This window comes from Paroedura picta, chromosome 3, assembly GCF_049243985.1.
Source record: "Paroedura picta isolate Pp20150507F chromosome 3, Ppicta_v3.0, whole genome shotgun sequence".
Classification (NCBI taxonomy): Eukaryota; Metazoa; Chordata; class Lepidosauria; order Squamata; family Gekkonidae; genus Paroedura; species Paroedura picta.
In genome coordinates this window covers 154,608,143-154,635,393 of record NC_135371.1, presented here as the reverse complement: position 1 = coordinate 154,635,393, position 27,251 = coordinate 154,608,143, and the positions used below count along the sequence as shown (strand labels likewise).

Here is a 27,251-nt window from a genome sequence, read left to right as displayed (position 1 = left end):
GTAGATCTGGCCATGGGTTTCCCAAAAGCAGACTGGAAGCCAAGGCGTGTGCCTGTTTCTCCTATTCCTAGGTCTGCATACCTTCCCACTGTCTGTGCTCAAACTCTCTGCACTGAACTGGAAAGCTGTCTTTTCATTGGCACTTGGCAGAACTGCTGACACTTCTCCCAAGGAGACTCTTCCCTCTCCCCCCCCCCCCCGGCATCCTGGGGTCCACATTAAAGTGAAAAGCTTACTGGTGACCAACAGCTTAAGCAGCCACCCTACACTCATGCACAGACAGGAGCGGGAGAGCTTGCACATTCCACTTATGTGCTTCTCTTTGGGCAATATGGGTGGGGGGGAGGGTTGCTATCATATCACAGCTGGCTTATGGTGACCCTGTAGGGGTTTTCAGGCGAGAGGTGTTCAGAGATGGTTTGCTCTTGCTTGCCTCTGCTCAGCAACCCTGGACTTTCTTGGATGTCTCCCACCCAAGTCCTAACTGGGGATGACCCTGCTTAGCTTCTGAAATCTGGGCTAGCCTGTGTTGGAATATGCAAGATCTGACCTGTGCAAAACTGAGCAGAATATAAAAGGTGTCCTGCAGGGGGCATCAGAGGAGATGTATATTTAGCTTAGCTAGGATAGGCACTTTCTGATGATTTTCAAATGATCTCCTCCAGTGTCCTGATTGGCTCTACACGATACTTTCTGCTTTTTGATCACGCTTCCTCCCAGCTTGCCTCCAGAACAGTTGTTGAACAGAAAGGACTGCCGGAAACAGCCAGAATAGTTAGTTAGGTCTTTGTCTCTTTCTCCACATCATTGTTTCACTTCCAAATAAAAATGATTTTATTCTTTAAGCATCCTGGTGCTTCACCCTCTCTGCATATTCAAACTCTGCCTCCAGCTCAAGCCACTCAGGACAATGTAGCAAAGGTGTGCATGCTTGGAGAGCCAGTTTGGTGTAGTGGTTAGGAGTGCGGACTTGTAATCTGGCATGCCAGGTTCGATTCTGTGCTCCCCCACATGCAACCAGCTGGGTGACCTTGGGCTCGCCACGGCACTGATAAAACTGTTCTGACCGGGCAGTGATATCAGTGCTCTCTCAGCCTCACCCACCCCACAGGGTGTCTGTTTTGGGGAGAGGAATGGGAAAGCGACTGTAAGCCGCTTTGAGCCTCCTTCGGGTAGGGAAAAGCGGCATATAAGAACCAACTCTTCTTCTTCTTCTTCTGGCTGTTGCTTGATCTGGATGCACAACATATTCATGGACAAATGTGTGCAAAATGAGCTTGAGCACACTGGTCTTACCTTCATAGACATGTTTGTGCTGCATGAACAAGTTATATGTGCATAGGCTACATCCCTATAATCTGGAGCCAATGTTCCTGTTTACAGTGACAGAGCCCTTGCACATATGGTATGTGCACAAGTACCGTACCTATCAGGGGAGACTGTGCACAGGTGTGGGGTGGGACCTGTAACACATTCACTCCCTCCTCCCAGGATATCCTCTTTGAGCTCCCATGAATTCTGAAGGTGCTCGGAGTCGGTGAGACAATGTCTGAGCCTTTCCAATTGCAACCAGGGGCCGATTCCCACAGCAATTCTGCTAAATTGGATATGGATTGCTGGTTGAGCTATGGCTCTTGCTTCTGTGCAGAAGTGCTTGTCATCGCCCAGATGTCTGGTTAGCGCATGAAAAGGGGGATAAAATGCGCTCGGTTGATCAGGGCTGTTTCATCATCTGTGTTAGTCTTCAAGGTGCTCCTGGTCCTCTGCTTTATTTTGTTGCAAGGGGCTTATACCAGCCGTCCCTTTGCACTCTGACAACTGGACGACTACTTGAATGCCGGCCATTTGTCCAGCCACCTAAATCTCGCCTGGCCTAAAATAGATAGGTGCATTAGGTGGGTTAGCTGGCAGTTGCTTAAACTTGTTCGGTTTTTGGAGGGGGGAAATAGAAGGCAAGATTTAAGGGGCCACCTCGGAATCTGAATGGGCTGCTACCCCCCCCCCCCCGCCCCGCCCCTGGTTACAATAAGCACACAAGAGGCAGAGACTGGGATGCACTCTTGTGCTTTGTGCCACATGAGCAAATGGGACCTCCTTTTTTGGCTGAAGGAAGGTCAAGAAGTTCAGGCCATGCTAGCCATAATCTGCCCCAATCCCTCACAAGGTGGTTGAAGATGATGCCTATTTGCAGGGCTATAGCCCACCTTCCCCACTAGATGGGGCTGCAGCATTTCCAGGAGGGGCCAGTCCTGATGTCCAGTGGCATTTTAAAGACTACTGTCATTTGTTTTGCATGGATTTTCAGAGCTCACTACTTCTTCAGAACGCCTGACATATACACAATGCTTCCTTTCTTATCAAACCTCAACTTACTTGACTGTCTTAATAGCATAAACTACATGATATATTGTCAGCCCATAAAGTTATACATACTTCCGTACCAAAGCAAAATTCTGAATTTGTGCTACTCTAGAACGCAAATATTAGTCTTTGCCATCCTAGAGGTAGAAGAAGATAAAAACTGCTGACAGAACAGCCAGTGAACAAGCAAAAGAAAGAGTATTGTTTGGGCTGGGACAGTTTCCTATAGACACAACCGGATCAGCAGCCTATTACAGTAATGCTGAAAAAACACTCACTGAAGTCTTCAATAGTACTTTGTCATTATATACATTATATAGCATCTTCTTATCAAGTTACGGGGCATCTAATTGTTTCTGACTTATAGTGACCCTATGAATGAATTACCTCCAATAAGCCCTATTGTTAGCAGTCTAAGGGCCCTGGACAAGCTGAATTGCATTTGAACAATATATGCTTGAAATGATGTGTGATGTGTCTACAAACACACACACAAATTATCATCTAATGCAGTAAACTGCCATGCATAATCTTCATTGTATACATTTTGAGTAACACCTTGTGTGGTTAAATGGATTGCAAAGAGTTAACTGGAATATGGAGTGGCATTTACTACATCTTTTTTTTGTCTGAAAGAGAAAGTATTTCATAGGTCCCCCCCCCCCTCAGAGTTCCACAAAATGTCCACTTTCTCTGGTGGAAAAAGGGGGAGGGATCCCAAGGGAAATAAATGGGAAAAAAGTTTTCCCCAGACATTTTTTCTCTTCCTCTCCCTCCAATGTCACAGGGAGGGACAATACACCCACCATTCACCACCCTTTCCAGTCCTGGCACTCTGGGCCAGTTAACTTTCCCCTCTTAGAATAGAATCCTAGGATCATTGAGTTGGAGGGGGCTACCTAGTGCACTCCCATATGCAAGGTGGGATCAGTGTAAAGCAGGGGTAGTCAACCTGTGGTCCTCCAGATGTTCATGGACTACAATTCCCATGAGCCCCTGCCAGCAAACGCCTATAGATAGGCCTAAAACTCTGCGGCTAACAGAAATAGTGGAGACTCTCCCGTTTTTTCCTGGCTCACTAGTAGTTTAGCTATATATATATATGGTGAAATTAGATCAGGCACTTCAGTTACAAGAGAGGTTTATTTGATTCAGCAGGCTTGCTTGTTAATACACCTTAGAAGAGATTATTGTCTTGGCTGGAATGGTGAAGGCCATGGTGAATTAATATATTCTGGTCGCATCGAGGCTGCTTTGAAAAACATCTGTATAACTGTGTCCTGAAAATCATTCCTCTCCCTCTTGTGGAACTGTCACCTTGCAAATGGGCAAAGTCAACCACTGGTCATGTGTGTATCTTCTCCATCGTGGCCCCCACCTTGTGGAGCAGCCTGCCTGAAGAGGTCGAGAGCATCTCCACTGTCCTGGCTTTCCTCAGACTGTGCAAAATGGAATTATTTCAGAAAGGCTGTTGTACACAGGTCAGAGGGCTGTAATGTCATGAAATGGTTCAGAGAGATGTTTTGGTAAAGGGATAGCGATTGAGAACTATCCTACTATATACTATCTGTTGCTGTGGGACCTGGGGATCCCCTGGTTTTACAACTCATCTCCAGGCTAAAGTTCCCCTGCAGAAAATGGCTGCTTTGGAGGGTGGAGGGTGGAGCCCATAGCATTATGCTCCACTGAGGTTCCTCCCTGCCCCAAATCCTGCCCACTCCCAGCTCCGCCCTCAAAGTCTCCAGGTATCTCCCAACCCAGAGCAGGCAACCCTGTGCGGCAAGGATGCTACTGTGTGATTTCCAAATTGTTTAACATGTCCTGTTTGCATACTTATAAGTTGTTTCAGGCTTCTTTCAGCTGTGTCTTCGATTTCTGCATTCCAGACTCTTTTGCATTGTTGACTAGATGTTTATTCATAGCTGATTTACAGTGCATAATGTAATAAATAATGTAATAAATAAATCAACTGTCTTGAGCAAGGTGGCTTATAACTGACATAAGTAAATATCTGACAAAGGGGACCTCTAACTCTTGAAAACTCATGCCCCCAAAATATTGTGCGTCTCTAAAGTGGTGCCAGGCTCAGTTCTTAATGTTCTATGGTAGACCTACATGCCTACCCTCTGAAATAATAAAGCAGACTTTCTCAACCTCTAGATTTCAAACACAGCGTCTCTACTCACCTTTATTCAGTGCACCACTGAAATGAACTACTGTTTGCGTTTGATATCCATTTCAGAGTTCCCATTTTTCTTTTGTAGGCCCAGCAAGATTGATCTAAGAGAGAGAGAGTTGTATTTTACTTCTTAAGTGACTGCTTTTATTACTAATATAATGTACTCCCCCTTAGAAAAGACATGCTGGTGTGAACTCATCCGGTTTAAGAGAAAAGACACTATAAGCAGTGACCTTGGCAGATGCTGTTAAAACAAATGGCCACCATTTTTATTCTTCTTGCATTTGCTGTTGTCTCCTGGAAGCATGTGTGGTGTGTGCAGCGTGTGAATGTGTTGTGAAGCTCTGGCAGGCTGTGAGCTGTGGTTTCTTAGCCTGAAGAGAGGCCATCAGGAGAGGCTGGGTGGAAGAAGAGTACCTTCTTTGCACTCCAAAGGACCTAGATTACGTCTTTGGAATTTCCAGAAAAAAAGGGGAGCAAACTTCAGGGTAGTCAAACTGTGACCCTCCAAATGTCCATGGACTACAATTCCCATGAGCCCCTCTGCCATCAAATTGCAGTGGACTTATGGGGCTTTCAAGGCAGTGAGAAGCAGAGGTGGTTTGCCATTGTCTTCCTTTGCAGAGCCTTCCCTTGTGGTCTCCTATCCAAGTACTAACCCTGCTTAGTTCCAAGATCTGACAAGCCCAGACTATACCATGCCCTTCCTATGACCTTGAACTGAGAGACCAGCCCTAAAGCTAAAATGTTTACTTAAGGTAGCCTTTCTCAACTTTTTTTCCATTGAGAAACCCCAGAAACATTCTTCAGGCTTCAAGAAACCTGAGAAGTAGCACCACCGCACAGAATATGGCTGGGAAGCATAGTGGTGTACATGCCCATCTGGGGACCCTCCCCAGGCCCATCACTGGCCATTTTGGGAGGGAAGGTGCATTGACGTTATCATTCACATCACACAATCAATATTTTAAAAATTAATTAACTCCTACCCATTTGGGAGAGCCTCTTGTGGTGCAGAGTGGTAAGGCAGCAGAAATGCAGTCTGAAAGCTCTGCCCATGAGGCTGGGAGTTCGATCTCAGCAGCCGACTCAAGGTGGACTCAGCCTTCCATCCTTCCGAGGTCGGTAAAATGAGTACCCAGCTTGCTGCTGGGGGGTAAACGGTAATGACTGGGGAAGGCAGTGGCAAACCACCCCGTATTGAGTCTGCCATGAAAACGCTAGAGGGCGTCACCCTAAGGGTCAGACATGACCCAGTGCTTGCACAGGGGATACCTTTACCTTTTTTTACCCATTTGGGATGCAGAGAGCAAATGAGTAGATTACGCCATCGCTGTTACAATTACTGTAAATCATTGGTTTTTATTGTCATTTTATGGTTTTAGGGGACGGGGTTATGTAAGCCGCCTCGAGCCTTCGGGGGGAGGCGGGGTATAAATATAAATATATATATATAAAAAAAACTCTTCCAGGGTCATCAAGAAACCCCGGGGTTTCATGAAGCCCTGGTTGAGAGAGCCTGACTTAAGATGTTAAAAAGGGGTAAAGTGAACAAAAGGAGGGGGGAGACGGGAACAAGTTTTTGGGTTTAGTTGGCAAGCCTAGAGAATCAGAAGGGGACTATGTAAAAGTGCTGTGGCTTGAAGCGCAATTACTCAAAATACACTGAGTTTCTTTCAAACCAGTATATTGACTCCCCCTCCCCTTGTTTTGGGTCCCTCTCCACTATAGACTGGCATAATGTTGAGGTGTTGAACTCATTTGTTACAAGGGCTGGAACTCACATTAAAGGTCACTTTGTCGGGCTGGGCCACGGGTGCCATAAAAACATAATGCCAGGCACAGTAGGGATAAACTTTATAAAGGACACTGGTAAACCCAATTAATATTCTTTTTTACTCCAAATACAAACAAAAGCAATTGATTCCAAGCCATGAATGCAATGGATTTGCTGGGGAAACCACAGAAGCCCCAAGAACTGTATTTACTCATCTGCTAGGTTTTCCCCAAGGGATACCTTGGGAGGTATCTTACTCTTCCATACAAATGAGTTACTTTTTGTATCTATAGCACTTTGAGTAGATGCATCATCTTCCCGGCAAGTAAACAAGGTAGTTTTCCAGCATCCCTCCAAGGCACTCAGCCTCAGCAGCTCTCAGAGAGTGGTTAGGAGTGCAGACTTCTAATCTGGCGAGCCGGGTTTGATTCCCCGCTCCTCCCCCTGCAGCCAGCTGGGTGACCTTGGGCTCACCCTGGCACTGATAATGCTGTTTTGACCGAGCAGTGATATCGGGGCTCTCTCAGCCTCACCCACCTCACAGGGTGTCTGTTGTGGGGAGAGGAAAGGGAAGGCAAATGTAAGCTTCTTCTTCTTCTTCTTCTTCTTCCGTCTTTGTTTCCTCTCTTCCCCCAACTGACCTTTGAGGATCTCAAAGAGGAACACTGGACTCCCCCTCCACCACCCCATCCACACCACCACCACCAACCCTGTGAGGTAGACCAGGTTGACCAACACTCCCTGGGTGGCCCATATGACACAGTTTTGCACAGACCCCCTACTCTAAGTTGTGGTGGGGGTGGGATGGGCCTGGCTCTCCCATATCCTCCGACCCCCAGTTCTCATCCCTCCCGTGTTTCTCACAGAGGCAGCAGGGCTGAGGGGAAGGCCTGGCAGAGAGGCTGTTTCCAAAATCTCTTGATGCTCTGCCTGCTCAGCTCTGCCCCCATGTAGTGACACTGTGGCAGTTGGAGGAGGCGGGGGGGGGCATTTAACCTATTTAATCTCAGCCTCTTAGCCCCAACCTATTTCTTGACAGCGTCTACCACACACACCTCACCCTGTGCCTCCGCTCACCCTCGTCCCTCCAAGCAGTCTCCTGCCATCTCTCCATCGCAGGCTGGATGAGAGCCCTGGAGGGGCCGGTTCCGGCCCATGGGCCATATGTTTGACACCTTTGGTTTGTTTTAATCTTAAATGTGGAAACTCTTGAGCACTATGTGATTCCCTCTCTTCAGTAAGTGATCTCAAGGATCCTCTAATCCAGGGGTAGTCAAAGTGCGGCCCTCCAGATGTCCATGGACCACAATTCCCAGAAGCCCCTTCCAGCGAATGCTGGCAGGGGCTTCTGGGAATTGTGGTCCATGGACATCTGGAGGGCCGCACTTTGACTACCCCTGCTCTAATCCCACCCCTCTAGTCGTGGTGGGCTAAGTGTCCTCCGTGTTCACTCCATGTATCAGAATGTCATGCTTTGGGCACATATATTCACCTACGTCAGGAAGCAGTCGCAGCTGCATAGTGGCACAGATCCGCTCAGATCCTGTGCTTTCACAACCCTCCGTGACGCACCCTGTTTACACCTTGCTGAGCATTGGTGCATAAATGCACTTTAACCCCTGTGTCTCCTTCGCATGTTGCCACAGTTTTTCCTTCTGCCTCATGCAAATCGTGGCCATGAGATGGACGTGGGAGGGGGAGATAGGTCAGGACGGGAGGGAGTTCTCTGCCTGGCCTCCTTTCTCCCCCCACCCTTCATTGATGAGTTCTGCTGAATTATTCCTCCCCAGGGGCACCACGTGACTCCCTGGCCCTTGGCTTCTTCTCCTAGCAGCTTCTCCAGCCTGATCCGTCAGGAAGCTTAAATCCCCAGCTCCCCACCCCGACAGGGCTGGGGAGCTCATTACGGCGAAAACGCCTCTCATCATCTGTCAGAATGGTGACAGGGGCCAGCACATTGCGGCAAGGAGCCACTGGTAGCGGGAGAGGCAGAGCGTGGAGGGGGGAAGGACTCTATACAGATGTGTCCAAGGAAATGCCACATTCAGTGGATGCCCACGTCCTTCCCTTGTGCTACTATCTGTATATATGAAGCTATACATAAAGGGAAAGCAGTAGGCCTTCCTCTGCATCACTGCCATGCTGTGCGCATGTGCAACTGTTGAGATGTTTCATGTATGGAAAGATATTCATTACTGGGTGGAGGTTCTCGTCTGAGGGGTGACTCCACTGTGTTGCACCGATGATGCTACGAGTGGAGGAGATGAATGTTGCTTGGAGCAGGCATGCTGATTGGTTGAGCGTGGGCCTGTGGTGCACAAGGTCAGTATCTGCAGAAGTCAGTGGGTAAGCATGCTAGAGGATGGCCCCGCTAGAGTGTGCGTTGTGCCACCTCATCTGAATGAAGGGGAGGGGTTTTTACACTGATCACAAAATAACTCCCTTTATCAACTTAGATACCTCCCCAATGGGAAGGAGAAATAACTGAGAGCGTTCATGGAGAGACAAGGAAGAACTTGGGGGAATGATTTCTGTTGTTCAGCCAAGGACATCTGTTAATATGAGGCGGAATTAGGGATGCCAGACTCCAGGGATGCCAGCCTTCAGGGAGGATGGCAGGTTAAACAATATCCTGAGCAGAGGCAGTACAAAGTACGTACTATGTAAGTACTCAAAAAGTAAACCAGTCTTCACCACAGATGAAACATGTTTGAAAGTGTCTGTTATCTGGCCGGTGTTCGTAAACATATCTTTATTGAGAGAAACAAACAGCAGAGAAACACAGTCAAGGATTCATATTTTGACTTCCTTTTGGGGAACTTTATATAGAGTGTACTTTGTATTACCTCTGCTCAGCATATTGTTTAGTTTGTTGTATTTGCACTGAGCAACTGTTGGTTCTGTTATCTAGTCTCCAGGTGGGACCTGGAGATCCCTGGAATTCTCTCTCCTCCCTTCCTTTCTGTTCTGCTGGCTAAAATAATTGAGATTGGATTAAGATTGGGTTGAGAAATTCCTAGATATTTAGGAGTGTAGCTGGGGGGAGGGATGGGCTATCAGGGGGGTATAACGCCACGGACTTTATAATGCTATAGACCAGGGGTAGTCAAACTGCGACCCTCCAGATGTCCATGGACTACAATTCCCAGGAGCCCCCTGCCAGCGAATGCTGGCAGGGGGCTCCTGGGAATTGTAGTCCATGGACATCTGGAGGGCCGCAGTTTGACTACCCCTGCTATAGACTCTCTAAGGCAGCCATTTCCTCCAGGGGAACAGGTCTTTGTAGTCCGGCAGTAAATTACAATTCCAGGAGATCTTCAGGGACCAGCTGAAAAGGGCATTGCCCAAGCCGTGCATGAGGAGCCCCGCATGCAGCCTCTCCCTCGCCCACCCATGCCAAGTGAGGAGCAGAGAGTTCTGTTCTCATGCCCTTCTCAGTGTGCTTATCGGGGGCAAGTAACCAACCTGAAACCGGTTGCACTTGGGGGGGGGGGCTGGGTTGGATCGCAAAGAAAAATTTATATATGTGTGTGTCTGTATAAGTACACATGTACCTAGGGCAGTGGTTCTCAGCCTTCCCTTTAATACAGTTCCTTGAGTTGTGGTGACCCCAACCATAAAATTATGCAAGTGTTCTTTCACGGAAATTAAACGAAAACTGACCAATGGCATGAAGATCCATTGTTCATGATTGTATATACATTGTTTTTTCTTTCTTTCTGGGGTTTCTCAGTTCAGTTCTGCTGATCTCGCTCTTTTCTGCTGTTCCAGACAGATGAACTCTGTATTTCGGTCTACCCCGCAAGGCTGTTGTCTGGATGGCACCCCCCCCCAGCCAAGCTGCTTGCCCTGCCGTGACCCCTGTGAAAGGGTCGTTCGACCCCCAAAGGGGTCCCAACCCCCAGGCTGAGAACCACTGACCTAGGGGAAGAAAGAGTTTTAAGTGCCTCTGATGTTCACATCACTCTTTCCTAAAATGAATAGCTGGAAAAGCTAGAAGCTCGACTTTTTATGAGAAAGCTGAGATTTTCAGGAAGCAGAATTATAGACCCAATTTAAACCTTGGTGCTTTCTCTAAGCTTCTGGGTGGCGTGCACACAAGTGTCTCTGAACACTGAGTACACCAAGCTCTGGGGCAATGTAAAGGAGCCAGTGGAAGACGCTTCTCATTTTAGGAAAATATGTCACTGTCTGTCCAAAGTGTATGCCTGCTAGCTGCTAGCAAGGGTCTCTGTGTGTGTGCGTACAAGTGTATTGGGATTGTGTATGCTGTTGAAGCTTGGTAAATACAATGTTGATGTTCAGCTACTGCTATGTTCATTGAATAGACACCGGCAGAAGGACAAGATGTGAGTCAAAAACCAGAGTATCTTTATTAACTGATAAAACACAGATTTCTGATCTTTTAAAGACACAGAGTCAAGTGGTCCCAGGGGCGTTCGTGCTCCTGGCAGCGATGCCATCCGGATGCTGAGTTTACAGCCATGCCCTGGGGCCCCTCCGGCAGGTTTCTGTCTATAATCTGTAGGAGGCACGGTCCAGATCCTCAGTGGATTTGAAAACTGCTAACACGAGGGCAGGCATGCAGTGTGGAGACTGTGCAAACTAGCCAGGCTGCAGTGGGGTCCAGCCTGCAGCCATCGACAGTGGAGGGCCCCTCTCTTGCTCATCCCAGAGCGGAAGGGAAGAAGGAGCAGATGGGAAGGGAGGAACAGGACAGGGTGAAACAACGGAGGGGGAGTATTGATGGAGGTAATACCAACACGCAGCTTAATTGCACAGAGTATGCTTGTGCATTAATACACAGGTACTTGTTCAGGTACTTGTATGCGCATATAGCAGGGGTAGTCAAACTGTGGCCCTCCAGATGTCCATGGACTACAATTCCCAGGAGCCCCTGCCAGCATTCGCTGGCGAATGCTGGCAGGGGCTCCTGGGAATTGTAGTCCATGGACATCTGGAGGGCCGCAGTTTGACTACCCCTGGCATATAGCATACACTTTTAATTGCTGTAAAGAATGTACACAGTTGTGAACATGCACATGGACTTTACTGTGTACATGTTGCGATGCAATTTTGGGGTGATCTTCACTTCCTCTTGTCTCCTCTGATATGTCATCTCAGGTATGTATCCTTTCAAATTCAAATGTGGTACACCTGCACACACACGCACATGCAAACCTAGGCACACCTGTGAATATTTGCAAGTAGGCATATCTCCATGTATTGTCAGGGATGGGAAAATCCTAGGAGCATCAATAGAAAAATTTTGGTTTGGCACACTGGAACTTGAAACATGCTTTCAGCCCTAAGTGAGGTTGGGGCCTCAAATCTAATTCTGGTGCTGAGGAATTTGTTTCCCTGCACACATGACTGCATGTACAGCTCTGTTAGGATTAGTACATACTGCCTGGGAACTAGTTTAGCATTGCCTTGGTTTGATCTAGTAGTCCTGAAGTATGCATAGATCTGCAGATACGTGTGCAGGGAACACATGCATCGTAGTACGTCTCAGTTCATGTGCAAAATGGAAGAGAAGAATGCAGATATACATAGGTATGCATATGTGGAATAAAAGACCTTTCTTTCCTCATTATCAGAGGAAGGCTGTTGCTGGGCAAATCTGCATTGGGATCTCATCTGTCTCCTACTGTGCTTTCTGCCCCCCTGCCCCTAACGTTAGGACTCTAGTAATGGAAAGACCAAAAAAGCATCCAAGGATGCAGAAACATAATTGGTCTTTGTGCAGTTCTGCTTGTGCAAGATCTTGGGCAATGCCTAGAGCTTGGTTGCACAAGGTACTGTGGAAGCAGGAATGGAAGTGGGGATACAGTAAGTTTGGCTTGGCCTTTTCTGGAATTGTAGGGCAAGTGGGAATGTTGTGTTGGATCCAAGCCACGGTGTATCATTGGGTGTGCATGTTGAAGGTTGCCTATATGTGTTCCTGTGTTGGGTGGAGAACCTGTGGTTATGCTCTTGGTGGAGATAAGACCTCTAACTGATATGGCTGAAGTTTCAAGCATGGGGGTTGAGATGGTGTCTGAAGTTGTACTGGTGCAGTCCAAAGAACCTGCAGTGTTTCAAGAGGGCTCCCAGGCTCTGGTTCAAGGTTTTCAGAGAAGTTAGGCATTATAATGAACTTGTAAGGGTGGCACAGTGTTGGGATGTAGCTGTGTTTTATTGGAGAAAACCTACTACAACCAGACTTTGAGTATAAATTGCATAAATAAATAGATATTTTTGGATGCTGTGTTATTTGGGGCAGGACATGGCTTATTTAGACGTGGCAGCAGTGAGACCCAACCGGGGCAAATGTGGTCAAGATGGCACATATTCTACAAGTGTTACAGTGGTTGGAACTGGGGTAGTTCTGGTGGCCTGTTGCAATGCACCTGGATCCCATCAGCTATCCAATCAGCAGCAGCCTTACCTGATTCCAACATGGCAATTATGTTCTTGCGGGCAGGTGTGTCAATGTTGGGATGACAAGGGTCTACAACATGGTATGGAGCCGTTTCCATTGTCCCCAGGGCAGCCGCAGTGGCATACTTACACACAACACCTTAGCAGTCCCCATGGATTGTGCTCCTCTTCTGTCCCAGCTGGAAGTTTCTACATTAGGGATTTCTATATATATTCATGCAATTGAACAATGGATCTTGTATGAGGATCGGATCCAGTAATACTTGGTTCGATGTACAAAGGCAGGAGGCATCTGGGGTAGGAAGCTCCTATTTGTACAACAAGGGTTCTTTTGATGTATTCATTCCAAAGGACATTTCTTCTCCCATTGCTGACGGAGTGAGCTCCTACTGGGGAGCCCAGCCACACTCGCCATTTTTATTTGGATCCTGTCCCACCGCTGACATACAGCACCGGAGTCCGGAGTGTTTCCCGAATGCAAGCGTGACCCCTTGTCCTAATGCCCGCTCTTCCTACTTTCACCCCACTCCCCCAGTAGACCTCCCCACTGGCTTTTGCTATTGGATAAATAATAGCCTATGAAGTAATGACTCCTGTCACAGGCAACCAATCAGCTGGTCTGTGGAATATACACAAAAGGCATCCTTTGTTTTCCTGTGGAAAGGAGCTAATGAAATCGTTCACTTTCTAAGTCTTTGCTCCTTGGAATTGTTTAGGGAGTAGATGATAGAGAAAAGAAACCTGCAACCAATCAGCAGTGGATTTGGACCCCCCTGCCCTGCATTAATAAACCTTTCCTTCAAAGGAGGTTTAATACTCAAAAACCTAGATTTTGCCTCTCTAGGGGATATGGCTGGTACTAGCCAGGGGCCCAGCCAGGAGATACTCTATTACCCTATATCTACCACCCCCCAATTCCCCATGCACCCAAAATCCCTTATTTTGCCCACCCTCTAAACAGCATATTGACCCAAGGGGGAGGGCAGAGTCTCCCCTCTCCAAGTGTCTGTTCCGTCCTCTGTTGATTGGGACTAGCAGAAAGGATCCCCTGGGCTCCAGGGAGATGGTAAAGCCAAGAAGAATAGTGAGCTGACCCAGAGGGGGAAGGGTTTGGGTTAGGTAAAAAGGGTGGGGAAGTCGGAGCCTGGAGGGCTCAATCCGGGTAGATGATGAATCCGGAGAAGGTGCTGTACTTGTTGGTATTGCCTCCATGGACTTTCCCGCCATCCAGTTTGACGAAGACTTCATCGCCCACATCCAGGTGTAGGATCACACTGTTGCTAGCGTAATCGTAGTTCTGGTCAGCGTCTTGTGCGATGGCGCTGGCCCGGACCTGGGGGGAACAAGCTGATGTTAGCAGGTCGTAAAAAGAGGACCAAATGGGACCAGCCTGTAATAAGCCTTGGAGCTGTTGATGGGCAGGCCTCCGCTTAGGCCATTCAAGAAGAAATCAAAGGTATAATCCTCCCAAGTTTTGCAGCCTGAATCAACTGCAGAACTCTCAGACGGCATGTATTTGCATACTTCAGCTAGCCGTGGGCCAGGTAAGAGATCTACATGGGGCCCTAAAGACTCACTCTGTTGATTGCTATCCAGGCATCCCATATATCAGACAGACAATGGCTTTAGAGAGAACTGAATGTGGTTTGATAGCGGCTCTGTTTCCTCTGGTTTGGGCACACATTTATTTTGTTCTGCTGTCGCCTCTGGACCGGAACTGATGAGATGCCAGGGCATTTGTGATTGGACCTTCCCAGCAGCCTCTTTCTTTTTCTTAAAGGGCAATTGCAGCCAGCTCTGCGAAGGCCTTAGTCAGATCGGGGCTCCCATGTAGAAGGGGTCCAGCCATGCCACTCCTGCACGGTGTTACTAAGCAGAACAGATCATCATCCCTGCTTTCTGTCTGCAGCTCTTTAAAGGGGAAAACAGACAGACATCTTTTTTTCTACCTGTAAATGGCTAATAACAGAATTTGGGTTTGGATTAGTGTAAACTGGGGAAAGAAGGGCTCAGCCAGGTATCTCCAACCTTTTTGAGTTTGCGAGCATCTTGGAATTCTGACAGTGGACACAGTCACAGAAAATGGGTGCCACATGAAGTGGAGCCAACCACAAAATGTTCGGGATCAAGACTATATTACTACTATTACTATTACTGCTGCTGCTGCTAGGGGGCCACACCCCCTTGCATCCAGGAATACAAGGGACACTAGATTGGGGGTGGACTGGAAGAACTCTGCAGACGGCCTCCCTGTCCCCCCAGAACCCGGAAAGGCTGTTAAGGAACTCACCAGCTCTCAGCTGGGAGGGATCTGCAGCTTCCAAGCCTCCTAGAGAAGTGGAAGGAGCAGGGGGTGGTCAGGGATGGGGGACAGAAGGTGATTGGCTGGCCGTTGGACAGCTGGTTGGAGGAGGAGGCACTTAGGGGCGGGACAGCCACCCTGAGTGGGTGTTAAGCGCTGAGTGGCACTTAAGCCATGAGACCTGCTCCTTCTCCAAGGTCTTACCAGAAATATTTAGTGGAACAGATTATTATTTCTTATATTTATAGGCTGCTGCTCTTGGCCCAGCCAGCTTGCCATGGCTCACAACAATTTAAAACAATAGCAAGAAAATATACCATGCTAATATGATTAAAAGCAACCTTCCAATCTTCGTAAAATCCTCCCCCCCCCCCCCCGGCCGCCAAACCACTTACCCAGGGAGATGTAGCTGGATATCATAAGACAATATCAGAGGAGGGACTCAAGCTCTCCCCAACCTGGCCTCAACCAACATGAACTCTCCCACATTTCAATAAGAAGAGTGCATCCCCCCCCTGAAACACACACACACACACACATACACACTGAAGCTAGTTTGTATAAGGGATCATTGATTGTATATATAATGTCTTAATGTCCCACTTTCACCTTTGACTAGCATATTTTTGTACTGTTTCAGGGGGTAAACCCTGTTTGATCCAGAGAATCAGAGAAAAATGTGGGAACTCAGTAATCTCCAAGTGACTTTTTATTAGGCGGATGCAGTCATTCAAGGCCCTGACCTACCTCAGGAATGCAGTGTGTGGAGGCAGCATATGGCTCAGGTGTCCCTAACGTGGTGGCTGAAAAAAACACCAAGAGGTTTTTACGAGGTGAGCAGGGCTCATTGGGACTGTTTCCCAGCTGATCCAAAAGAATCCTGATAAACAGAGCATCTACCTGCTGTCTCCTCCCTCACATTCGTTGAGCGCCCCTTTCCAAGTCTAATATATATATCTTTTTAATTGCCACAATTGCATTGTACTGCCATAGCATTACAACACCAACAAAGGGACAACAACAGCGGGCTGTTTTATCATGCCAACCCCCCTCCCCACATACATGCAGACTGTTCCCGATCTCAATAACACCAAGAAAAAACAGAAAGACGGAAAAGTGCCGACCAAGCGTGGCAGTGGGTGGATTTTTTTGCTATTTCGTTGCTTTGGAATCGTGTTGTAATACATTTGGTCATTAAAAAAAATAAGGTTATGAGGGTAGATGCTCAGAAGTGATGCTCTGGGGAGGGTGGGGAGCAATGCCCGACTGGGGACGGGCCGGGTTTTCCCCCTTATGCATGGCCCTGCTCCGACACATGCACCGATGGACCCCAGGGCAAAAAAGGGAACACAGATTTGCCGCAGAGCAACGGAGGGCCTGAGTCAGGCCAGGCCTGGGACTGCCCCGGACCTGGCCTGATACTGTGCAAAAGCAGGAATTAGCCCCGCATGCAAACAAGCAGTGATCATGGCCCAATCCCTCGAGTAGGTCAAGGAAGTCTTCAAGCAAAGGTTGGATACACACTTTTCTTGGATGCTTTAGGATGCTCTGGGCTGATCCTGCGTTGAGCAGGGGGTTGGACTAGATGGCCTGTATGGCCCCTTCCAACTCTACGATTCTGTGATTCTATGATTCTGTAATGGCAGGGCCTCTCTCCCCAAAGGAGCTATGAAGAAGCTTACATGATTCTCTTCTGAAAAAAAATATTGTCACAATCACCTTTGTGGTAGTTCAGGCTATGAGTGTGTGACTGGCCCATGGTCTCCCGGCTTCTGTGGCCGAGGGGGGATTTGGACCTGACTCTCCCAAATCTCATCCGACACTTTTAATGACGACACAGTATCTTATTCAATAAGACTGTGGGATCATAGGACATGTACAGCTCCAGCTTTGGAAGGAAGGCTGCTCCTGTGGAGCTCTTTCAGCTGCATTTCAAAGCACAGAGGCCGCCTGCCGCATTTGCCTTAGCATCAAAGTAGTATCAAGAAGAAGAAGAACAAGAGCTGGTGTTTTGTACCCTGCTTTTCACTACCCGAAGGAGTCTCAAAGTGGCTCACAGTCGCCTACCCTTCCTCTCCCCACAACAGATGCCCTGTGAGGTGGGTGAAGCCGAGAGAGCTCTGGAAGAACTGTGACTGGCCCAAGGTCACCCAGCTGGCTGCAAGGGGAGGAGCAGGGAATCAAACCCGTTTCTCCAGATTTGAGGCTACCGCCATACCACGCTAGCTCTCAAGAAGCACTCGATCATCTGCCTTCCACATTTTATCTCCAAGGAGGCAAGGTGGCACAGATGGTTGTGCCCCTAATCTGCACAAAGGTGCAGTGAGATACAGGGAGCCTGAATGAGAGGCTGACCCAAGTCTCCCAGTGAACATCGAGGCTCAACAGGGTTTTGAATCAGGTATTCTCTGGTCCTAATGTGCTCCTAGGCCTGCATGATGTGCACTATGCTCTTCTCTGGCCTATGGTCTCCCAGCTTCTGTGGCTGAGGGGGGGTTTGGACCCGTCTCTCCCAAATCTCATTGGAGAGCCAGTTTGGTGTAGTGGTTAGGAGTGCGGACTTCTAATCTGGCATGCCAGGTTCAATTCCCCGCTCTCCCACATGCAGCCAGCTGGGTGTCCTTGGGCTCACCGTGGCACTGATAAAACTGTTCTGACCGGGCAGTAATCTCAGGGCTCTCTCAGCCTCACCCACCCCACAGGGTGTCTGTTGTGGGGAGAGGAATGGGAAGGCAACTGTAAGCCGCTTTGAGCCTCCTTGAGGTAGGGAAAAGCGGCATATAAGAACCAACTCTTCTTCTTCTTCTTCTTCTTCTTCTTCTTCTTCTTCTTCTTCTTCTTCTTCTTCTTCTTCTTCTTCTTCTTCTTCTTCTTCTTCTTCTTCTTCTCTTCCTATATGATGGTCCTCCGTTACTCCACTGTTTTGGTGCTGCCGTGACACTTTGAATGGATTGGTCTGTATTAGTGATGCACCATAATGAACACTCTCCCTGAAACAGCAGAGCACTGTTTGGCCGAAGGGTAATTGCTGCCAGCAGGCAGTTTTAGGCCCTGTGTGTGCCTGTGTGGGCACGTGCTGAAACCTAAATCCATTATGCAGAGTCCACGTACATATCTGCATAATCTGCTCCTTGACAAAGAGCAGAGGGGTCCTCTGAGCACTCCAGTTCCTGCCCAACACGCTTTTTGATTTCTGACATTCTGTGAAGCAGTGCTTATGACTCCTCGAGTCTCTCTCCTCAGCCGTATGGGCTGGACGGTTAAAAAATTAAACCTGAAATTCTCGAGATGCTGAATTCTGTTCCAGGCTCACAGATTCTGCACTTGAGCCTGCAGTTAGACCCTGGGAGCACACACAGTGCTGAGCAAACCAAAGAGCTATTAAGCGAGGAGAAGCGGAGAATAACTGAAGATTGACAACGGGGAGGCCGAGGCGCAGAGACCAAGCCGGGGTTAGGCCAGACATCTGCCTGCACATCCCAAAAGGTGATTATTTCCAAGCCCTCATTCATGTGCACAAAGGTAACTCTAGCCCCTGGGCCTTCTTGGGCCTTCCACCTGAGGCTCTCTTGCTGCCACAGCCTGCAGGTCTGTGGTGGCATATTTCCGGCTGGCAGGGCTACCTATGAATTCCAGCCGCTTACGAACTGACTCAAACGAGAACTGCTTTAAGCCTCACCTCTAGAAATGTTTGCAGGCTTCAATCTTGTGTACCTGGGAGTAAATCCAGTTGGACATCACCGGGGTTAAATATCCCATAGGACCAGGCTGGGTTCTATAATGGCTCCTACACTTGCAGCTGTTAGAGGGGGCAAACGTTCAGAAGGAAGCTTGAATAAGAAATATTGTTGTGGAGGCTGTTTTGGGATCATGGGAATTGTAGTCCATGAACATCTTGAGGAACAACTCTATATGATTCTGTGATTCCGTGAACTCCCAGCCTCATGGGCAGAGCTTCAGACAGCATGTCGGCTGCCTTACCACCCTGTGCATATACACAGCTATGTCTCTCAACCATATTCTGCATGATTGCATCCCTTCTGGAGTTCCTCAAAGCCTCAAAAATGTTTCAAGAACATTTCTCCAGAGTAAAAACGTTGAGAAAGGCTGATCTGTTTGCTGCATATATTATCCTGCACTTACTGCACTGTTTTTTTTTCCACATGTAATACCACTCTCTACCAAGTTTAACAGAGTATGGCTAATACTCAATGCTTAGTTTCGGATGTCTGTAGTCCTAGCTCTATTGCATTGCTGCCGACAGGTCTCATGCTATTAATGGCATCTGTTTACACGGTGGAATCCTCCCTGTGTGAAAAAAGTGGACTATAAATGTAAAGGAATGGTAGCTTGCTGGGGTGATCTTTTATCAGTCATACTCCATTAGTCTTACCTACCTCACAGAGCCATTGTGAGTAAAAGTAGGGTGTGAATTAAAAGGAAGTTTTGAAATAGTACAGTTGACCAAGGGGGAGGTGCGGGGAGAGTCTGTGCCTTATTTGCAGAGCTATCCTAAGCAGGGTTACACCCTCCTAAACGCCTTTTTTCCTATACAGTTCCAGGCGATATTTCATGCTGCATTAATGCCATGCATTGATTTACTTTTTTTAGAGGAAGTAGCCGAAGTAATGGAGCCTTCATGCGGTGGACACTTTTGTGAGCCGAATGCGCTTGGCTTGCATGAGCTGGCCCGCTAGACTCGTTCTAAAAGTCATTCCAATTTATAAATAAAGAATGAAGAGAGATTAAAATGGCCAGGACTGTTTGTCTTGGCGGGAAGGCAATTAAAAGGACTCTTGATCAAAGTCTATAGAAATCTGCACCGAGAATGCAGGGGAAAGCTGCTTGCACCCTGTGAATCCCAGCAAGAATGAGAAATCATGCTGAGGTTCCCCAGGTGTCTGCAGAACTGTGCTCTAGGAAATAATTGTGTCCGTCTTACTTCTTGCTTGTTCTACCCCCCGGTTCTGCATAAGGAGACATATTTTGTCTTAGCCTTGCTTTGGATTGCATAGAATCATAGAGCTGGAAGGGATCTCCAGGGTCATCTAGTCCAACCCCCTGCACAATGCAGGAAACTCACAACTACCTTTCCACCCACAGTGACCCCAGTTTCATGCCCAAGTGATGCCTCCACCAAAAATCTCCAGAATCCAGCCTGGCTTGAATTCACCCACCATTCCACAGTGGCAATCAGCAAGACATTATAACACTGCTGTGTAAGATTGCAAGACTGTTTACAAAAATAGAAACAGCATTATAATATGATCACCTCTTTAATAAAAGGGCCGATTTTTTGGGAGGAAGGGAGGAGAGAGAGGACAGTGACAAGGAAAGGGGTGTTTCCAAATGACTCATAATGGCAGGCACAAGAAAAACTTGAGTGTACTCATTTCTGCATTTGGCAGCCCCAAATGCTGGCAGACCCTGTTATTCCCCACTTTTAAAAATGTTTTCCAGGGATTCCTTTGCTGCAGGGCAAGTGAGGGGGCAATTTGGGCCTGGAGAGGTGAATTTCAGTGTGGAAAAAGACAAAAAAACTCGACCCTTCAAAAATGCAAATCTGAATGTGGATTGCTGTGGGGGCTTTATTGGTGTAACAGCTCGCCAATAGCAGTGGGTAGGAAATCCAGTAATAAAATAGCGTGGAAACAGTCCCTGATTCTGCACTAGCGATATGATTTTGACTTGCATTTTTAAAGGGTCAACCTTTTTGTGCATTTCTGCACTATGGTCACAAGTGCCTGTGGGTCTGCAAGCTCCAAACTTGGGCCTGGTATTGGCTCTCCTAGTCCTGCAGACATGGATTCACACTTGACCCTCTTGCCTGGTGGAGGGCAGGGGAAATAAACTGCAGTCCTGCATGCAGAAGAAGCAAGAAGGGCAGTAGCAACAGAATGGGAGATGGCATCCCCCAGAACTGTTCTCTGAACTGGAGCCATAAAGAAACAGTTGTGTTTTCTCATCCAGGAAATGCAGACATGCAGTCCCCAATGGATAGGAGGCATAATAATTTGCACTACCTGCTTCACCAATCCAGAGAGGACTGACCTCTCACTACACCATTAAATGACCTTCACATTTTTTGTCTGTGTTTTTAATGAGTGGGTGGAAGCTGCTGGATCTCTTAGTATATTCAGACTTTTGTATAGTAAAACATTTTGAATTAATTAGTTCCCACCCACCAACCAGGTGTTGTTGTTGTTGTTGTTTTAGTGTGGTTAAAGGACCAGGAAAGAAGAAGAAGAGCTGGTTCTCATATGCCGCTTTTCTCTACCCGAAGGAGTCTCAAAGCAGCTTACAGTCGCCTTCCCTTCCTCTCCCTACAACAGACACCCTGTGAGACAGGTGGGGCTGAGAGAGCTCTGAGAGAAATGTGACTGTCCCAAGGTCACCCAGCTGGCTTCGTGTACAGCAGAGGTAGTCAACCTGTGTTCCTCAAGATGTTCATGGACTACAATTCCCATGAGCCCCTGCCAGCAAATGCTGTACAGGATGAGGGGGAATCCAACCCAGCCCTGCAGATCAGAAGCTGCAGCTCTTAACCTCTACACCACGCTGGTTCTAGGAGAATCTAGCAGATCCAGATTAAAATCCATACAGTGGCATGAAGCTGCCTGGATGTCCCTGGGCCAGATATTGGCCTAATTTATGTCAAAGGATTGTTGTGAGCATAAAGCAGAAGGGCGAGATGAGAGGATGCCCCTTGAGCTTCTTGGAGGAAGGGCCGGATTGAGGTATACTGAACCCAAAATAAAAGATAATAGTAACAGTCGGGAGAGACTTCTTCGCCCTGCTATGAATACCTGATTAGACTCGGGAATTTGTGCCAACAGGCGTGTAATTTCACTGGCTGACAAAGCAATATGTTTCGCCATGTGGCTTGGGTTACACTTTCATCACCGGTAAAATGACAACAACCCAAACACCAAATAAATAAGCTACTAAGAAGGATTTCCCGAGGGGCAATATATATTCTTAGGCACTTGGGGATTGAGACAAACTGACTCTGGAGGCGAAGTATTTTTGGATGTCTCAACTACCATCCCCCCTTAGGGCATGGTGTGGATTGGTGGGCTGGAGATGGCCGTGGAACCTGATAGGTATTTTGGCAGCTGTTCTTGGGAGGGTGTTCTGAAACAAACCCTTTACTGATGCATACTTGTTATTGTTATTGCTATTGGTATTGTTATTGTTACTGTTATTGTTATTGTTGTTATTTGACTTTTAGCCCGCCACCCCCGGAAGGCTCGTGGTGGGTTACAGTCAATAAAAATCCCAATAAAATACCCCTAAAAATACAGCAATATTCTGACAGAACCCAACATCCAAGACATATATGGCGACATAAAACAACTCTCAGCCTCATCTACCTCACAGGGGTGTCTGTTTTGGGGAGAGGAAAGGGAAGGCCATTGTAAGCTGCTTTGAGACTCCTTTGGGTAGAGAAAAGTGTCATGTAAGAACCAACTAGAAGAAGAAGAGCAGCAGAACAAATTTAGAGTCCTATGGCACCATTAAGACCGACAAAGTTTTAAACTTTGTTGATCTTAATGGTGCCAGGGGACTCTAAATTTGTTCCGCCATTCTGAGTTTCGCTGTCACTCAGTTCAGGACTGTGACTTGTACTCCGGCCATAGTCCAAGTGAACCTAGTCTGTGTGAGTTGTTGTTGCTGTGCTGATAGAAGATCAGAAGATGGAGAAAGGGTAGCAAGGGGAGAAGAAAATGATGCTACATCCAGGAGAAGATGGGGTGGGAGGGTACCATAGTGATGCAGGGGCTGGTGGTGTTAGGAGAGAGACTCCATCAGGCCTGTGGCGAACTATCAGCATCCATAGACTCTCTCCATGGCGCACCAAGACAGGGTTAGTTTTTGTGGGGGTGGGAGGGTAGTTTTTTTCACTGCCGGGGTTTATATTTTAACAGGGTCATGATGATTGTTTTATGTGAGGTTTTATTCTGTAACCCGCTGTGAGATGGTTTGCTGATAGCGGCGCGTAATAAATCTATTAATGATAATAATAAGGATGAAAGAGTGGGTGCCACTGGCAATGGTAGTGAATTGTCAGGGGGGAATCAGTGGTGGGCAGCTGTAATGAACTTGTTCCCCTTGAAGATTCTGTGAAGGCTCAAGGGGGTGGCAGGTTACAGTGGATGAGCGATTGGGATGTGTCTTGCATAGTGCAGGGGGTTGGACTAGATGACCCGGAGGACCCTTCCAACTATATTATTCTATGAAGACCTCCCAGTCCTTTATGGCACATAAACAAGATGGTGTCTCTCCAGCAACATGATAGGTCTTGTCTCCCTATCAACTCCTGCATTGATCAGGGCTTGGATGACTGGCACCCCTACACACACACACACACACACACACACGCTTTGTGAAATGCGGAAAGGAGACACCGGGGTGGGGGAAATCATGAATTAAACTCAGTGTGTTTGGGTAGCTTGGGAAATGTTGTGCAGGATCAGTGATTCCCTCTCTCTGTTGTTTCATGGTGTGAAATGCAATTTAATTAAACAGAATTAACACAACATGCATTAATTTCATTTGCATTATTAATTACTTCATCATGGAGCTCATGCTGCTTAGCTGTCCTTTTAAGCACTTACAATACAGCTACAGTCACTTCACCCATGTGCTACTATTCAAGTGTGCAACACAGTGAAATACACACAAAAATATATGTTCAAATTTATGCACCCTAAAGTATGCCAGTCTGCACAAACCAAGAGGACAATTCTGTCCATATGCTTGTCTGCCTCCTGTTTGTAGTCTATCAACTTTCTGTGCATGTATCCTCAGAATATACACCTGCTGTCCATATCTCCCCCAAATATACAAATACATTTGTGCTGAAGTGTGAAGAAATGTATATACCAGTACTAGGATCAACCTATCTATAAGCATTTTCAGGATCCAGAACGGAGGATGTTTGATTGTGGGTTTTTTTTTCTTTTAACATTTCCATGGGCTTTTCTCATCCAAATATAGGATAATTTGGGGCTGATTTGGAAATAAAATAGACTAAGACACTGAAATAGACTTGTTATCTTTGAAGGGCAGAAAGTGGAATCCAAGGGGCAAAGGAATTGTTTGTGGGAGGTATTTCAGGTAGCTCTGGAAAAGGATGAAGTGTGTTGGTTCTGTACCTATATAGATTTTCTCTTTCTCTCATATTTTTATCTTTACCCCTTACTACTGCTCGGAAATGTTGTTGATTTGTTACCAAATGGAAATATTTGCATCTTTGATCAAGGACAGGGCTGATTGATTTAAATCAAGGCAATTGAAATCGACGAGAAAAGAGAGACAGCTTTTAAAACCATTGATTTAAATCAATTATCCTGTTCCGTAATCCATATATTCCCAGATCAAGGATGCAAAGTCATTGGTTGCAGTAACAACAAAACTTGTTGCCCCTTTATGCTGCTCAGGACGTCATGAAAACTGCTGGACATCAAATCCACATGCATTTTGAGGATTCAGAATTAGGTAGGTTACTTCTGTTTTGGTTCTCTTTTTATGCCTGTAAGATCACTTGTTAAATATCCAGTCTTTGCAGAGGCGAAGGATTTTTGTTGTAATGAGAATAAAAGAGTCAAGACAAGAATGTTAACATCCTGAGAAAAGCTTGAATGCTTTCTGGTTAAAGTTCAGTGTGATGCATTAAAATATGCTTAACTTAAATTCCTAAAGCAATCCTAAATAGATCCACACAGAAGTAAGTCCCGTTTTAGTCCATGGGGCTTACTTCCAGGAAAAATCTATTAGGACAGTCCTGAGCGTTATGCCCTTCTAAACCCTACATCCTTCAGTGGATTTTAAAAGGTATAACACTGTTTCGAATTGCAATACAAACTGGATTCTCTGCTAAATGTCTATATAGTTTGGTATCAACGAGAAGCCATAAATATTCCTACTTCATCTAAGTAACACATTATTATAGTTCTGGACTTTGAGCGTCAGATGTTTCTTTATTCAAAACATTTTTATGCCGCCTTTCCAGCCAGTTCAGGTCCCGAGGTGACAAACATGAAAACATTTGAGCCTTAAAACGACATTTATTTTCTCTGTGTGTTTGATAGAGGATCTTGCATTCAGGTTTAAAGAAAAGTAATCTGCTGGGCTACTTTATTTCTTAAATTATTTTTACTCGTACTTCAAAAAGACAAACAATAAAAAATAAAGGAAAGCGAAAATAACAATATGCATCAGTTAATACAATTTGACCATTTCTACCTTTCAAGGTAGAAAAAATGCTGGGTTACTTTAGTATTAAATCTACTTATTTTAAGGAGCATTCAATATAATGGGGGGATGAAAATCAGATTTATACAGTTGAAGGAACTGGTCATCATCCACATGGATGCAGGAAAAAGACAAGGGCTTGCTCTCCCACATGTGACAGTATTCCAATTACTTTACCCGCCTGCTGTGTATGCAGCCCTGCTGAGGACTTAGCTTGAGGTCCAAGGCAGGATCGAAAATCAGAGCCACTGATTGGCTCTGCAACAGCTGGCTTCTCTGGGAGAGCCAGTAGATTCATACCGGGCAGCTGCAGCCCCATTGGTTGGCCTCAGTTTAAACTATGTATGTAACCAGTCACCCACAGCTGCGGGTCAATCTATTGTTTATGGTGTGTATATATTTGGGGGTTTGTTGTGGGGTTTTCAGTGAAGTCTTGGTACTTCTTTGTACCCAGTGCCTCCATGCTCCTTGACCCACAGATCTAACACTGCCAGTTCCCATGACTGAGCCCAAAGCCCCTAGCTCTGAATCCTTTGGAAAATGGGCTTGTGGCCATTTAGAAAGCAAAGAAAGATGGCAACCAAAGGGGACAGATGGGTCTTCTTGGAAAGAAAGAGTTCCCATGCCTGAGAAGGCTCATTCCTGGGTTTGCCACCTGCCTAATCTCAAAGGGAAGAGACACCCAAAGCAGGCTCTCAAAGATGACATGAAGGAATTGAACCTGCCTGCTCCAGCCCTACCATTAAAGAGGCACACATCTAAGAAGAGGACAAACTGAGGTGAATGGACAGTGGCATAGCTGGAAGTCAGAGCTATCTTCCTTGACACTGTAAGGCTTAAGCTGATTCTGCACTTACTTTGCTTATTCCGTTGTGGATCCTGCTGAACCCAGATCAATTTGAACTTGGGTCTCCCCTCCCCATTGAAACAGATAAGTGTTCTGCACGTGGTTAGAGAAGCTCAGAAGGGGAGCCTCTTTCTTTCTTTTCTTGAACGAGGGGGGAGGATTGGAGACAGCAGAGGAGGGAGAAAAAAAAACAAGAGGCAAATCTCTACTGAGAGAAGTTTAGGCTTCTGGAGCTTCTGCTGAGAAAAGTTATGGCTTCCCCTTTAAGCCTGGAATCCAGGAACTGACACCCTGGCCAATCAGGGCTTCTCTACCATGGAGTTCAGCCCCAAATTTAAAACAGGCAGAGCTCCACATGCTTTCTCATCCTTTCTCAATCCAATTCTTCAAATATTGAGGGTTATATCCACTCTAGGATATTGCAAGATAAAGGTAGGGTCACTCCGGACCAATCATGTTTGTTGCAGAGGGAAAATTTAAATCGGACAGAATCAAAATGGAAATCGCATTCAGTGGTGATGGCAGGGACTGAATCGACCTGGGATTGGAATAAAAGCTCTGTGCAGTTTCAGCCTTAGTTTCATTGGCTGAGCAAACTGGAACTTTTGGCTCTGCAAGACGTTCCACAGAGTAGCTCCTCTGTGTTTGAGTCTCACTGCAGCATCGGCCATGCAGGTTGCTGGAGTGAAGAGAGGGACAGATCTGTCTTTGTGGGTGATCTACACATTCAGGGGGCTTTTGTTCTCCATTTTTACAGGTGCTAGTCCATATGAACTAGCAGGGTCATGACGGCCAATGTTGCCTAGTGCTGCAGTAACTCTGCCTCTGCAATATAAAGAGCCCTTTCTTTAAGTTAATTATCGATGTTTTCCCTAGTTAGGGGTGACTGTACCCACTTGGAGAAGTGGCTGTAAATGTACAAATGCTTGATCATGGGTGCTTCCTTGTAGGTAGCCCAGACAAGCCGTATCTCATCAGATCTCAGAAGCTAAGTAGGGCCAACCTTGGCTGTTATTTGGATGGGAGACCTCCAAGGATTTGGGTGGTAGTTCCTCCAAGGAACACTAGGGGTCATGATGTGGAGACAGTCAAAGGCTGAATGTCC

General features: G+C 46.8%; 1 protein-coding gene across 1 annotated transcript in view; it reads right to left on the bottom strand.

Annotated features, from left to right (window-relative positions):
* Positions 1-11,289: 11,289 nt before the first annotated feature.
* Positions 11,290-27,251, bottom strand: part of C1QL4 (complement C1q like 4) — a 34,184-nt gene continuing 18,222 nt past the window's right edge. Inside the window, exon 2 of the mRNA XM_077328779.1 lies at positions 11,290-14,073. Within this exon, the coding sequence (XP_077184894.1) occupies positions 13,894-14,073 (180 nt within the window). The 3' untranslated portion in view covers positions 11,290-13,893. The remainder of the gene's footprint in view (positions 14,074-27,251) is intronic.